The sequence below is a fragment of the Varanus komodoensis genome, unplaced genomic scaffold, assembly GCF_004798865.1.
Source record: "Varanus komodoensis strain SLA01 unplaced genomic scaffold, ASM479886v1 scaffold1, whole genome shotgun sequence".
In the NCBI taxonomy this organism is placed as follows: Eukaryota; Metazoa; Chordata; class Lepidosauria; order Squamata; family Varanidae; genus Varanus; species Varanus komodoensis.
In genome coordinates this window covers 104,970,665-104,984,585 of record NW_025335268.1, presented here as the reverse complement: position 1 = coordinate 104,984,585, position 13,921 = coordinate 104,970,665, and the positions used below count along the sequence as shown (strand labels likewise).

The 13,921-nt window shown below is 39.8% G+C and overlaps 1 protein-coding gene across 2 annotated transcripts in view; it reads right to left on the bottom strand.

Annotated features, from left to right (window-relative positions):
• Positions 1-9,277: 9,277 nt before the first annotated feature.
• FHIP2A (FHF complex subunit HOOK interacting protein 2A) overlaps positions 9,278-13,921 on the bottom strand; it is a 45,073-nt gene continuing 40,429 nt past the window's right edge. For both annotated transcript variants that reach the window (XM_044439524.1, XM_044439535.1), the window contains one exon: positions 9,278-13,835. In XM_044439524.1, the coding sequence (XP_044295459.1) occupies positions 13,730-13,835 (106 nt within the window). In that variant the 3' untranslated portion in view covers positions 9,278-13,729. The remainder of the gene's footprint in view (positions 13,836-13,921) is intronic.

The window sequence follows — 13,921 nt, the reverse complement described above, 5'->3', positions numbered from 1 at the left end:
CAGTTCGTTCACCGGGGGCTTCTCTACACAAGGCATTTATTGTGATCTGTGATTCCTCATCTACAGTCGTTTGTGCGTGCTACAGGATGTACGACATATGCTTTCCGAGCATTTCCATGATTCTTTTTATGAGGATAATGAGCTCTTAAAATCCTTGCACGCTTTAAAATGCAACAAAATGGTCATTTATTTTCAGATCTTACTATATTGCAACACCATCTTGTTGAGTGTGTAATGGAACATATAGAAAGGGGGAGGGAAAACCCCAGAAAGGGGGACATAAGTAAAAGAGTGGATCTTGCAATGAATCTGGAAGCAGAAACCTTGGTGAAGTGATGGGTTAAAAGCTTCACATAGAGAAGCCCTATATCAGTGAAGAAGGTGCTTGTGTCGATGAGATTTGATCTCATAGCACTGAGCCTTTACAGCATTGCTGCACTTGCAATTCTCCATAGCTATATTTTGGCTGAACAAGTAAAATATAAATAGCAAAGGTCATAAGAGACAGCAACTGTGGTATTCGGTCAGCCATACATTGTCCTGCGAAGTAACAACACTGGTTATCTCCTACATTCAGCTTATGCCATAATAGTATGGGCTATTTGAAAGAGTGGTGTGGTTGATCAACATGAAAATGTGCACTTGCTTTCTGTTGGATTGACCAAACTCTCTTCATCTTGTAAATGCTGTTTGTCAAAGAGCTATCAGACCTCCGCCTCGGCAATTTTCCCCCTTATTCACCAGCACAGCTTATATAATAAGCACACTTCTTTGCTTTTAGACTGACAATTCCACCAGGGCTAATCAGCTACACTGTGCTCTTCATGATGATGTAACTCCTACTCTTACTTTGACCCCTAATCAGATGCTCAGTGGTACTGGAGTGATACCATGCTGGTGATGCATCCGTGGTGCAGAAAGTATTGCGTGTACTTGCCTGAATGCTGAATGTATTGTTCTGTTCTCATACGTTCTCTCTGGTGTCTTGAGAAGAACTGATCTGAGATTATACCATTGCTGACAAAAGCAGTAGCACATAAAGAAGGAAAGATTTAATTAATACAGAGCTGTATGCAGGCTTTTTCATATCAAAATATCTGTAGATGTGACAAAGCACAGCTTCATAACAGAATGTGAGATGAGAAAATTGAATGATATATTTTGCAGTCTTTTGAATTCATTCCTAACGGAGTCTTGTAAGCTTCAGTTCCTTAGTTCCATTCTAAAATGTACTTTTAATGACAGTTAGTTGGAGCCAAAATCAATCAATCAGTATAGGTCTAACATGTATGGTCCTAGCAGTATAGTTTTAAATAGGAATAAGGCACATAATTTTCAGTGGGAGTTAGTTTGAGGTAAATTTGTATAGGATTGCAGTCTCAGGCCTCAATCCTTTACTCATGCACCTGGACATAAATCCAACTGAATCCATCACTTCTGAGTAGGACTAAGCTACAAATGCATTACACTAACAAATAGGACATGGTTGCAAGCAGAGGGCCAGGAGGAACACGCTACAAAAATCCTTGTGTAAAAAGAACGGGTGTCATGGGAAAAGGCAGTTGGACAAAGTTCTAAAAATGACTTCCCCACACTATTTGAAAAATGTTCAGCAGATTTCATAATCAGATCTGAGTGCCAGCTTTCAAATTGTTTTAAAGTTAGTAAAATGTGTAAGGGTACAATTGTATGGAGAGGTTCTTCAGCCTCCCCACTCTGAGCCTGATAGTCATTCAGTGCAGAGTGGGAGGAAGTCAAAGTCTGGCTCCTCGCTCCTGCTCTGCATTTTTGCTAGATGGCTATTTTCAACCATCTTCCTAACATGCTTTAGAAAGGGCAAAAAGAGGCTGCAGAGAACATGGTGACATTCCATGTATGAGTCTTTTTTCAGCCAAATATGCTATGTCCTGATTATTAAGTTCCTGACCAGAAGGAAGACTTAAGCAGAACCTGAAGCGGCCCTGACAGTTAAAGATCATTCCTATCAAAAAGTTAAAAGGCCATGAACCCCATGAGCCCCTGGCCAGAAGGAAAACCCCTAAATCTATGGAGCAGGTGCTTGCCTGCATCACCCTAACATGGAGATGGCACATATGTGAGCATGCATGTCCCATCTCCAAGCATTCCTGACTATCACATAGACTTTGGCACATTGAGCATAGAGGCATTGGAGTTTCTAAGTGGATTTGACTGAACTCACTTACCCATGTTCCAGTCATGTTCTATTCTAGGTAAGCTAAGATATAAAGATAGAAAATGGGCAATTGGCTTCCTAAGAACCAGGTCATAGCAGGTTCCGTCCTTAAAGAAATGGGCAGTATCCTGTAGAATACTTATGCCTGCACTGATTCTCTTGTAGAGTAAGCAGTGGGTCAGGCCAGTTCTTTTGCACATGTGAGACCTACTGCTCACATAATGGTAATTTAACACTTCCCAAAAGAAGACCCAAAACTAGCATTTTCTCTCATTTCTGGAGCATGACAGTCAGTGGTGCTCCCTTATGGAGCTTTGCCAACCTGTCCTCTTCAAGAAAAAAGTACATTTTGATTGCCCCTGGAACCACTAAATCTGTTTTGCAGTGAGTACTGGTGCGGCACAACAAAATCAGCATGGGCACTTCCTTGGATATTGCTCCCTAGTTTTAAAGCAAGTAAAATTGTATAGATAATATGTAAGATCCTGGATAACCAATAATCCTGATACACCAGTAAGTTTAAATAAATGATAATATATGTTAAATTTTAAATGAATGTGTATATCTCATGCCAAAAGCCTGGATGGATTATGTGCTAAAGCAGGGCAACCTTTTTTTCCCTTTTAACAGCCACATTCCCTCCCAAGCAATTTCAGAGCAAGGGCACATCAGCAGTAAGTAAGGCTGAATCTAAAGCCCAAAATGTGGAAAGGTTGCTCCATTTTTCTTTTCACCCTTTTTCTTTCTGCCACCCTTCCAGCCATTTCCTACTGCTTCCTTCCTATCTGAGTTGATCATCAGCTCTGTGTTAAGGGAACAACTTTTTTTCTGATGGAATTTAAATAGTGGCAGCAGAAATTCAGGAATAAGGAAAGCCCATTTATTATATTGACCATCTGTATGGTCTAAAAGAGAGATTTGAAATCATGAACCTACCATGAGAAAAACGGGGGGTTATGAGAAACTAGTCTAACCTTCCACAATTAGTGGTCAGAGTGGTTGGGTAAATAAATGGCAAGAATCCGTGATACCGTGTGGCTGCTTAAAGTTGTCAAAAGTTCAGATTGACTTCCACATTATAATTATGTAAGACATAAATATAACAACTGAGGCTTTCATGGCAGTTTGCTTGTCATTTGCTGTAGTTCCAGACTACATGGGCACACAAAATTACTACTCAGATATGGACCAATAGTTTTGTTCCATTTTGTCCTTGCAACAGATTGTAGATCATATTCTACAGATAATAATGTGGCCACTAGCAGAAGAACATTTATATAACTCGCAAGAGAACCTTTATATTGAGGGTAAGCAACATGGTGCCCACAGGCATCAGGGTAACCCTGGACATCATTCTTGGTGGCCACCGAGGTGCCTTAAAAATAGAACACATTTTCTTACTGGCAGTTGGAATTTCTATGAAATTAGTTTCTGTTGGTGATGAAAACTGTGGGCTGGAAGGAGTTGTTCAGCATGTTGGGTCCTGACCCCACATCTGCATTGTACTCAGTCTACTGGGTAGATTATTTATTGGGTGGTCTTGAACAATCTAGAGACACAGTTCCAGAGCTCCTGCACAGGAGGATTAATTTCCTTGAGCAATGGAGAGAATCAATGGTCTGTTGTAAGGTCTTCACACTTTACCATGGCTTCAGACTGGATTTGCCATTTTACTATTGCTGGTATGGAAACATCCTAGAGTCTCCTGGCAAGAGCAGCTGTGAAAATAGCCACTCCTAGCCTTCAATCTCTACTATCCTCAACTCCCTAGCAATAGATTTGCCATTGCTTTCTTTTTTCCCCACTGGCCTAGTGATGTGTCCATTTTCTGCTTACTCATTTCTAGGGCTGAACTGCATGCATACTGCCTCAAATCTCACTGGCTTTGCAACTAAATCTCTTGCAGCTTGTGCTGCATACAGCTAGTGTGCAAGGATATGAACAGGCCCCTTTGTACATCTTCCCAAAAATGAACTTAGAAATGGTAATTCAAAGACTGGCTCTTGGGACAAAGTTTGTTACAGTTTAAATAGCCACAAGATACTCGTAAAACCAGACAGGTATATTTTGTGTATGCAACCTCAATGGGTATATGAAGCAAAAGAAATGCCCTGCAGTGTGTAATGAACCATGTTTTTGAAGGGGCACGTTTAAAATTTAATCTTAGGGGAAAGTTCGAATCTCCCTCCCCACCCCTGCTTTGAAAACAGAGATTGCTCAGTCCCTGGGTCTTTGAAGCAGAAATCTGAATTCATCCTGCAGAGAACATGAGTTGCAATGTGCCTGGAGGTAAATGCACACACACAAAAGGATACCGAAGCTTTATCATCTTTACTGGATGCTTGGAACTGATTGCAGGGATTTAATGATTTCTCTTCCTTGAAAGAGCTGCTTGAAGCTATACTTTTCAATCAGATAAAGATATATACTATTTCTTGGCCAGGTGCCCTGCCCCCCAATGGAGATTTCATTTTCCATCTTGGCCTAATTTGATGAAAGTTTGTCTGAAATGGGTGGGGAACAGATGGCCCTCCATATGCTGCTGGACTGGGATTCCCATTTACCTAGCCACTGACAGAGAATAATAGGAGTAGTAGTCCAGCATCACTTCGAGGACCTCAGTTTAAAATCATGGTCAAAATTGGGACATACCATTTTGCAAGAAAGAGCAGGGCAAAGGTGATGGAGGTCAGAGGCAGAAGAAAAGGATATATTTCCCACCCTCCAGTTTTGAAGACATGTGCCATGTAAAACTGAAATGCTTAGCCTCTGCATGCTGCACAGTGTTTTAGCACTAGTGGTAGAGTCCTCCCGAGAACAGCAGTATTCCCATGAAAAGAAACACAGATAATGAAAATATAAATTTAATTCTGGAATAAAAGTGGGCATGTCTCTGTTTTGAGAGCTGGCTGTAGATATTATGCGGAACAGCCTGAGAGGCTGTGAGCAGTCAGTGGGTGCTTGACAGACTGTTTCTTCTTTAGGGCTAGCAGTGCCTCTTGCTTTCACACCATTTTTCTCTACCTGGGTATTTCAGTCGAATCCCCGTTAAAGTACAGTATATCACAGAAGTGAGTACACCCCTCACATTTTGTAAATATTTTATTATATCTTTTCATGTGACAACCCTGAAGAAATGACACTTTGCTACAATGTAGTGAGTATACAGCTTGTATATCAGTGTAAATTTGCTGTCCCCTCAAAATAACTCAACACACAGCCATTAATGTCTAAACCGCTGGCAACAAAAGTGAGTACACCCCTAAGTGAAACTGTCCAAATTGGGCCCAAAGTGTCAATATTTTGTGTGGCCACCATTATTTTCCAGCACTGCCTTAACCCTCTTGTGCATGGAGTTCACCAGAGCTTCACAGGTTGCACTGGAGTCCTCTTCCACTCCTCCATGACAACATCACAGAGCTGGTGGATGTTAGAGACCTTGCGCTCCTCCACCTTCCGTTTCAGGATGCCCCACCAATGCTCAATAGGGTTTAGGTCTGGAGACATGCTTGGCCAGTCCATCACCTTTACCCTCAGCTCCTTTAGCAAGGCAGTGGTCGTCTTGAAGGTGTGTTTGGGGTCGTTATCATGTTGGAAGACTGCCCTGCGGCCCAGTCTCTGAAGGAATGGGATCATGCTCTGCTTCAGTATGTCACAGTACATGTTGGCATTCATGGTTCCCTCAATGAACTGTAGCTCCCCAGTGCCGACAGCACTCATGCAGCCCCAGACCATGACACTCCCACCACCATGCTTGACTGTAGGCAAGACACACTTGTCTTTGTACTCCTCACCTGGTTGTCACCACACACGCTTGACACCATCTGAACCAAATAAGTTTATCTTGGTCTCATCAGACCACAGGACATGGTTCCACTAATCCATGTCCTTAGTCTGCTTGTCTTCAGCAAATTGTTTGCGGGCTTTCTTGTGCATCATCTTTAGAAGAGGCTTCCTTTTGGGACGACAGCCCTGCAGACCAATTTGATGCAGTGTGTGGCATATGGTCCGAGCACTGACAGGCTGACCCACCACCCCTTCAACCTCTGCAGCAATGCTGGCAGCACTCATACGTCTATTTCCCAAAGCCACCCTCTGGATATGACGCTGAGCATGTGCACTCAACTTCTTTCGTCAACCATGGCGAGGCCTGTTCTGAGTGGAACCTGTCCTGTTAAACTGCTGTATGGTCTTGGCCACCGTGCTGCAGCTCAGTTTCAGGGTCTTTGCAATCTTCTTATAGCCTAGGCCATCTTTATGTAGAGCAGCAGTTCTTTTTTTCAGATCCTCAGAGAGTTCTTTGCCATGAGGTGCCATGTTGAACTTCCAGTGACCAGTGTGAGAGAGTGAGAGCGATAACACCAAATTTAACACACCTGCTCCCCATTCACACCTGAGACCTTGTAACACTAACGAGTCACATGACACCGGGGAGGGAAAATGGCTAATAATGCCCAATTTGGACATTTTCACTTAGGGGTGTACTCACTTTTGTTACCAGCGGTTTAGACATTAATGGCTGTGTGTTGAGTTATTTTGAGGGGACAGCAAATTTACATTGATATACAAGCTGTATACTCACTACTTTACATTGTAGCAAAGTGTCATTTCTTCAGGGTTGTCACATGAAAAGATATAATATTTAAAAAATGTGAGGGGTGTACTCACTTCTGTGATATACTGTACTTAATACTGTGGGAATTAAAGCAAATAGGAAAAAACCCATGAAATAAAATCCTAAAGCAGAAATGGAAACTCAGTACAGTTCCCAGTTCTTGCTTGCACCAGTGTTGCAACCTTTTCCCATGTAATTAAATACAAAAGATCATCTTTGCCTCTATTATAAGCATGTATTAACTCCTTATTGAAAGGTTATTGTCAATACCACAAAATCAGCTTTCAAACACGAGTCTCCCCAAAACTTCTTTGACAGATTGCATTACAGGATGTCCAACAATTAGACATTAATCAAAGTGTTAACAATCTCACTCTGAAAAAAGTGAAGGCAAAGTGCAATAATCTCACATTGATCTCCTTGACTTATTATCTGCTGGGCTTAGCAAGAAAAGTTGGAAATAATTGGCTGGTGTGGGACCTATTTCACAAGGACTAGGAATCCATTTCGACTATCAGCTTTCAAAAGGAAGCTGATTCATGAGGTTTGGCTAAGATAATATAATTCTGCTTTGCATTTCAGCTCAGAGAGCTCCTGAAGGGGGGAAAATCCAGTCCTCATGTACATGAATCCTGTATTCTCAACATGCTGAGAGGGGCTTGTCTCCTATTTTGTCCTACATTTCTAATATCCTACATCTTATCTCATTTCTGCAGAATTGCCTGGCTTGAATAGTTCACATTCTTTAATGAGCAGTAACCTCCAGAGAATCTTTACCTATTTGTGGAGACTTGTGCTCGCTTTCCTGGAGGTAAGCCCCGCTAACTATAGTGAGACTTATTTTGAATTAATACACCTGATTGTGCTCTAAGATTACTAACTCCCCAGTTTTCTCACAGACATCAGGGTTATATCTGTAGTCTGCTGCCTGTTGGGAGGTTACCTAATGTTTATCACAGAATAAGACTTGGAATATTGTTCATTACTCTAACTGTTCCCTGCCTCCAATTTATTTAGCAGGTACAGCTTCCTTTAGGAAGCCTGAAGCAGCTTTCACAGCCAGTTTGTTATTTTCTTTGTTTATAGGCCATCCCATAACAAAGTTTTCAGGGCAGTTTATAACCAGAGGTGGGGATAAGCCACATGTTAAAATTCATTGGCCATAAAACACCTAATGAAAGTGTAAAACAGCATAAAAGGCCAAACAGGAGAAGGTTCCATGACTCAAACACTTCAATCTTCAAACGGCTCACAGCTAAGTAATTGAAAATGTAATTGAAGTCTTACATATTCTAGCTTATCCTGGAAAGCATGGCTGTTGAAAACTTTTTTCTGACTTAACCTATATAGCACTTAAGGCAGTAGGAGCCATGTACTCATTTCATAGTCCACATTTAACATGCTAACACATTAAAGTCATTGAGGAAAAATTATAACTACTAGAAAAATAAATTGTAAAGGAAAAGAAATAAGTATACCTTACAGGCATGGGACACTCAAACTATAGAAGATAGGTGTAAAATGAAGTGCTGTTAAGTTTGACTCTCCAGCACTGGAGTTGTTTGGAACATGGCACATCAGTTTCTGCTCCTTCCCTAGTGGCATGGTTCAACTTGTAACCACTATTTAAAAATTCAGAAAAAATAATATGTGAAAAAATGACAATAAAATTAGAATAAGCTTAATAGTTCTGGGGAGATCAAACCAGTCAGTCCTAGAGGAGATCAACCCTGACTGCTCTTTAGAAGGCCAGATACTGAAGATGAAACTCAAATACTTGGCCACCTAATGAGAAGGAACAACTCACTGGAGAAGACCCTGATGCTGGGTACAATTGACGGCAAAAGAAGAAGGGGACAGCAGAGGATGAGGTGGTTAGATAAGAGTCACTGAAGCAGTCAGTGTGAGTTTAGGTGGACTCTGGGGGATGGAGGAGGACAGGAGAGCCTAGGGGAATGTTGGCCATGGGGTCATGATGGGTCGGGCATGACCAAACAACAACTATAGTTTCTGGGTTGAGGAGTTTTCTTCTGTGGATTCAGAAGGGGGAAGAGTTCAATTTTAGGGTAGTGGGAGAGAGGCAATGTAGTATGGTTGGCTATGTGTAGAACAGAGGGGACAGGAGGACCTTGGCCTCACCCCTCCGTTCTAGGCCTGCCCATGTACTGCCTGATAATTAGCTCACGGGAATGTAACCTTCAAGGGTAAAACAGCTGCGTACCACTGCTGCACAGAATACAGTTAAGCAGTAAGTGCTCTGATACTTCAGAAGAACATCCAAATTCAATTGTTGTTAAGCCTGGGTTCCTTAGAATACAGCACTGATCTGCTTCACAAGAATTGTCTGATTCCGCAAAGACTTTTTAAATGAAGTGATACTGTAAAAGAACTATGTGTGATGACATACTAAGTTACTGTTACAAAACCCAACACACTGGCAAATGTCAGTATCACCATGCATGCTGCAGTTATCTGGAAAACACTTTAATGACAGATATATAACGAGGCACACATTTAGTCTGATTTAATGATAGCAGATTTTTTTACATTTTGCCTTATTGATTTAAGTATTCATTCTCCAACATTCAGTTTAAGCATCCATTCTCCAACATTCTATGAAGATGTGTACAGCTGCTGCAGCTTCCTAAAATACAGGAGAGCTTTGTTACTCATGCTTTAAATGAGTGAGACACTCATTGGCTGGCTGACTCCACGTATCCCTGATGCCCAACAGGCACACAATAACAAGTTTTGGAGCAGGTCCAGGATCATTTAACAGTAATTTGCTTTCCCTCAACACCTTATTGTGCTCTCTTTAAACACCCTATTGTATTTATTTGTTGCGGATGGGTCACCAAACAATGCTAACCCTGAGGACCTTTGGCTGGGAATGTGATGAGGCAAAGCTTCTACATAGATGGAAATTACTTTGTCCATCTGCTTGGATTACTGACATTATCATTATTTTATTTCTATATTGTCAAACAACTGAAGTTCTCTTTAAAAGGCACAGACATCTGCAAAGATAAGCAGTCACTTCATTTAAATTATATTAATTTATTTTTAAGAATATCCCTTTTAATCCTTCGTGCGTGCTTTTCAACCACAGAAATGTCTGAACTGAATCTGTTGACACAAGTTCTTGATATGGCTATTCCATCCATTCCTCATGGGGGGTCTATTACACCTTGGCATACATTGTCAGCAACTACACAAAGCTCAGTAGGACAGATCCGCTGAACATCATCTGTTTAATGTAAACAAGGCAAGGGGGAAAAACAAAATCTATATAGCAAGAAAGACCTTGTAGCACTAGATAACTGGGCACAGAGATTATTGATCTTAGTTATGCAGCTGTGTTTAGTAAGAGATGTTAATCTTAATTGTTCATATAATAGAGAATACTGAATGTGTAGCTTTTGCACTGGATTTCAGTCTTTCTCTGGTCCAGTTAAATGAGGATGTCATTTTATGAGACAAAGCTCTGTTGCAACTAGCAACTCATGGGGAGAAGCTGTCATAGAAAGGAATACCACGATTACTGTGCCCTGTAGGATCTAGTGTTAGGATCTTTGCCCTGGCAATACTGCAAGCAAGTGCTGGGTTTCAGTCCATTAGTATACAAATACACACATGTAAACAGGCAATGTACAACCAGGCTGAAGCTGTGCTTTGTATCACAGCTTTGATATTGCACTGAGGAATACATTATAATATCAGAATGCTACAGAGAGAAGATCAGAATACTAGATATGACAATTACTGCTAAAACAAAGCAGAAAAATAATGAGAATTGGCTATTCTACTTTATGTCTCATGTCATTATTACAACAGTCCCAACATCAGAAACTAAACTGATATAACAGATAGTAGAAAGTTGAAAAGGTGCCTTTATTTACATAAATGTGCATTAGGGTAAAAATTAAAGTTGGGTCGATGTCCTGGAATCAAACAATTCCAGCTTTCCTCATCCACTCACATATATAAACACTGTTTGTTGCATCTGTAATGCTACCAAGTACCCACTACCATTTTTACAACTGGTGGTCATTCAATAATTCTGGAGAACAGATTGTATGTTCTATGTTTACTGAAGGGTAATAAATAAGATCCATCCATCCATGCACACACACACAGGCACACGCAAGTCAGAATGGGGGTGATTATGACATGCATGGAATCAATTAACTCAAACAATTCCACCAAGGACCCAAGTAGCCTTTAAAACAAAAAGTGCATGAAAAATGAAAGGATATAAAATTATGCAAGTTCCATTTTGGAGGCAAAATTCAATCCTTACAAAAGTAAAAGGCTGCTGCTATTATTTATGAGTTTATAAAAACAATTCTCATGCCAAGAAAAATGTTTAAATCTTTTTCTAGCTTTTTGACACATACTATGTGATTTCTGTGACAAAGATTTCTGTGTCATAAAAACATAGAACAAAGCTGGCGTCTTGAAATGACATCACAGGTTTACTGGCAAGCTGAGCAAGTTCTTGAACATAAGAACATTTAAAGGACTTCTTTGACATACTGGGATATGCAGTCAGGCTTGGATTTTGGGTGTTTTTAAAAGCAAACAGAATCCTAATGTTAAGGTATTCTGCTTGAAATAACATATATGTTCCTTACAATTACCCCTCCTAAATGTTAAAATTCAATCCAACCTAAGTTTGAATAACTTTACCATTGAATTAGGAGGTTCTAATAAATTATAGATCGCTTAGGAGATAAATCTCTCTATACTTTGAATAGCAAAATGTAAGGCTGCAATCTATTTCAAGGTACTGTTGGAGAAATATTAGTCTCCTATGGGACTCTGAAAGGATTATTTTTGGGGAGAATACACTGGCTGTATATTTCATTCTGTTTCAAAATCAAGAATGCATATCGAACTCAAGCATTTAATTTGTCTATGTGCCTAAGTCTTAAGAATTTTACTCTGAATTTAAGCATGTGGTTGATTTGCTCAAGTTCCATTGCACTGAAGAGACCTAGATGAACACATGTGTATATAATGCACAATTTATTTATCTGATTATACAACCTATGCTACCTGCATTTCTTAACATCTAAAAAAGCTTATGTAATGGCCTGATTCCAAAAAGATGTATAATTTTCTTCTTTCTTAATATCTGTCTGATGCTGGAAAGAAGATGCCAGGCGTCTGTTAAACTTATTTTTGTCAGTTTATTTGCGAACTAAATTCAGTAACTGTGTAATTTTCTATTACAGGGGATGGCATTTTGATTATCAGGTTTCAGATGATTCCAGGATTCTGCAGTCAGGCTGTAAGAAAGCCATGCCTTTCCTTGTAATAAAGGCAGCCTTATATTTTGCTCCATAGCCATTAACATTGCTTGAATCTTCCCAATGCAGGCCTACATATGTAAGCTATCTCAGATCACACTGTCCTATTTTCCAAAACACTGCCTTCATGTTTAGCATGTTTCCACAGAATCTGAGCACAGCAAGTATGCAAATGTTTTTCACTTTGTTATAATACAAACCAAGTGCAAATTGCTGGTGCAAAATTCAACGAATAAACTGGAAGTACATTGCAAGTGTATAAAAAGTTAAGAAAGGATTGTACAATTACACTAAATGCCCACGAATGAGATAAATAACAAATATATTTAGAAGCTGAATTCTGTGGAGTTTTGCTTCCATAGTGTTTTGCTAATAGTGGCAAACTGGTATGAAGGGGGCTTTTTCCTACTATGTGAACTTATGTGTCCTTCCTTTTTCCTACTGTGTGCAAAAAGAATATACAGATAATAGATGCAACTCAGGATAGATGGCATACTTAATTGGAGCTTTCAGACTCTGAGGAACTGGCAGAGATGAGTAAGGGAAAGAAAGGGAGAGACAGCTGTCTCCTCACCTTACATCTACCCTAGATTGTCTGGCATGCTAATCTACTTCATGGCTGACAACAGCAAAATAAAGGGATCTTGTTTTCTTCTTGGCTTATAAGGGATACCTGTTGCAAACAATAAGACTGCAAGCTTGCAACCAATGGCATGCAACAGCCTGCAAAGAATTTAAATCCATACAGACTATTAAAAATGGCATCCGCAAAAAGCTGTATCAGCTATCCTCTGGCCTGGATGCTATAGCCATTCAAATGAGCTAAGCAATAATGTATTTAAAAGCACAAAACACTGATACTGCTAATCATCAAGGCACAAGATTCTCTTCGGCCAATTGATCATAGAAAAATCTTTAAAACTCTAATATTCTTATAAATGGATATTTGGATAAATAATCTAGGGCTTCAATTCAAAATGGAAGGCCAATAAAATTATGCAGTATAACAAGATAAGCAAGAATTCAAAGAAAGCCAGCACTTGAGTATATGTTGTCACCATTTGTTCTAGTGCATCTGATAAAATGGAACTGATAATGATAAAGGACTCAGACAACATTAAATATATACAAAGAAACTGATACCATTTTAAGCTGTGGGTGCATCTGCAGCCTCTTTCTTTTCTACATGGTATTAAATACTTTAGAATGCCTTAATCACTGGATGGTTTTATTTAAAGGGATAAAACCTCAGCTATGAGACAAACAACTTTTTAAAAAGCCTATGAAACCTAAAGTATATAAAAGTTCCTCCTTCCTAGAAGGTCATTAAAACAAGGGAATTTAACTAAGGTCCTGACATGTGTAGCTCTTTGAGCTTATTCTGCTCTGCCAATATCCCTTTAATAGATTGTGGGTAAAAAACCCATTTTCCATTTCCATATGGAGACTGCCAACAAATGAGAAACCAACACTACAATTTGAATTTGTCCCATTATGAGTCCTTCAAATGTATGCCAATGCTTTTTCCTTTCTTGCCTGGGATGAGTTAGCAGTCCTTCTGATCGAAACAGGAGAAAATCTTGCAGTTTGGACAGTCAAATTAGCTGTTTATGGTGTGGATGAGGCATGGTATTTCACAAAGGCGATTGCAGCCAGCTCTTTACAAAACTCTTCTAATACAATCACACCTTCTAGTAATGTCATGTGGTCAACACTGTGAAAAAAAGATGAGGAATTAACAAACAGACACACACTGTCTCTTGGTAACATCTGTAATGGACTGGTACATAATAGACTTAC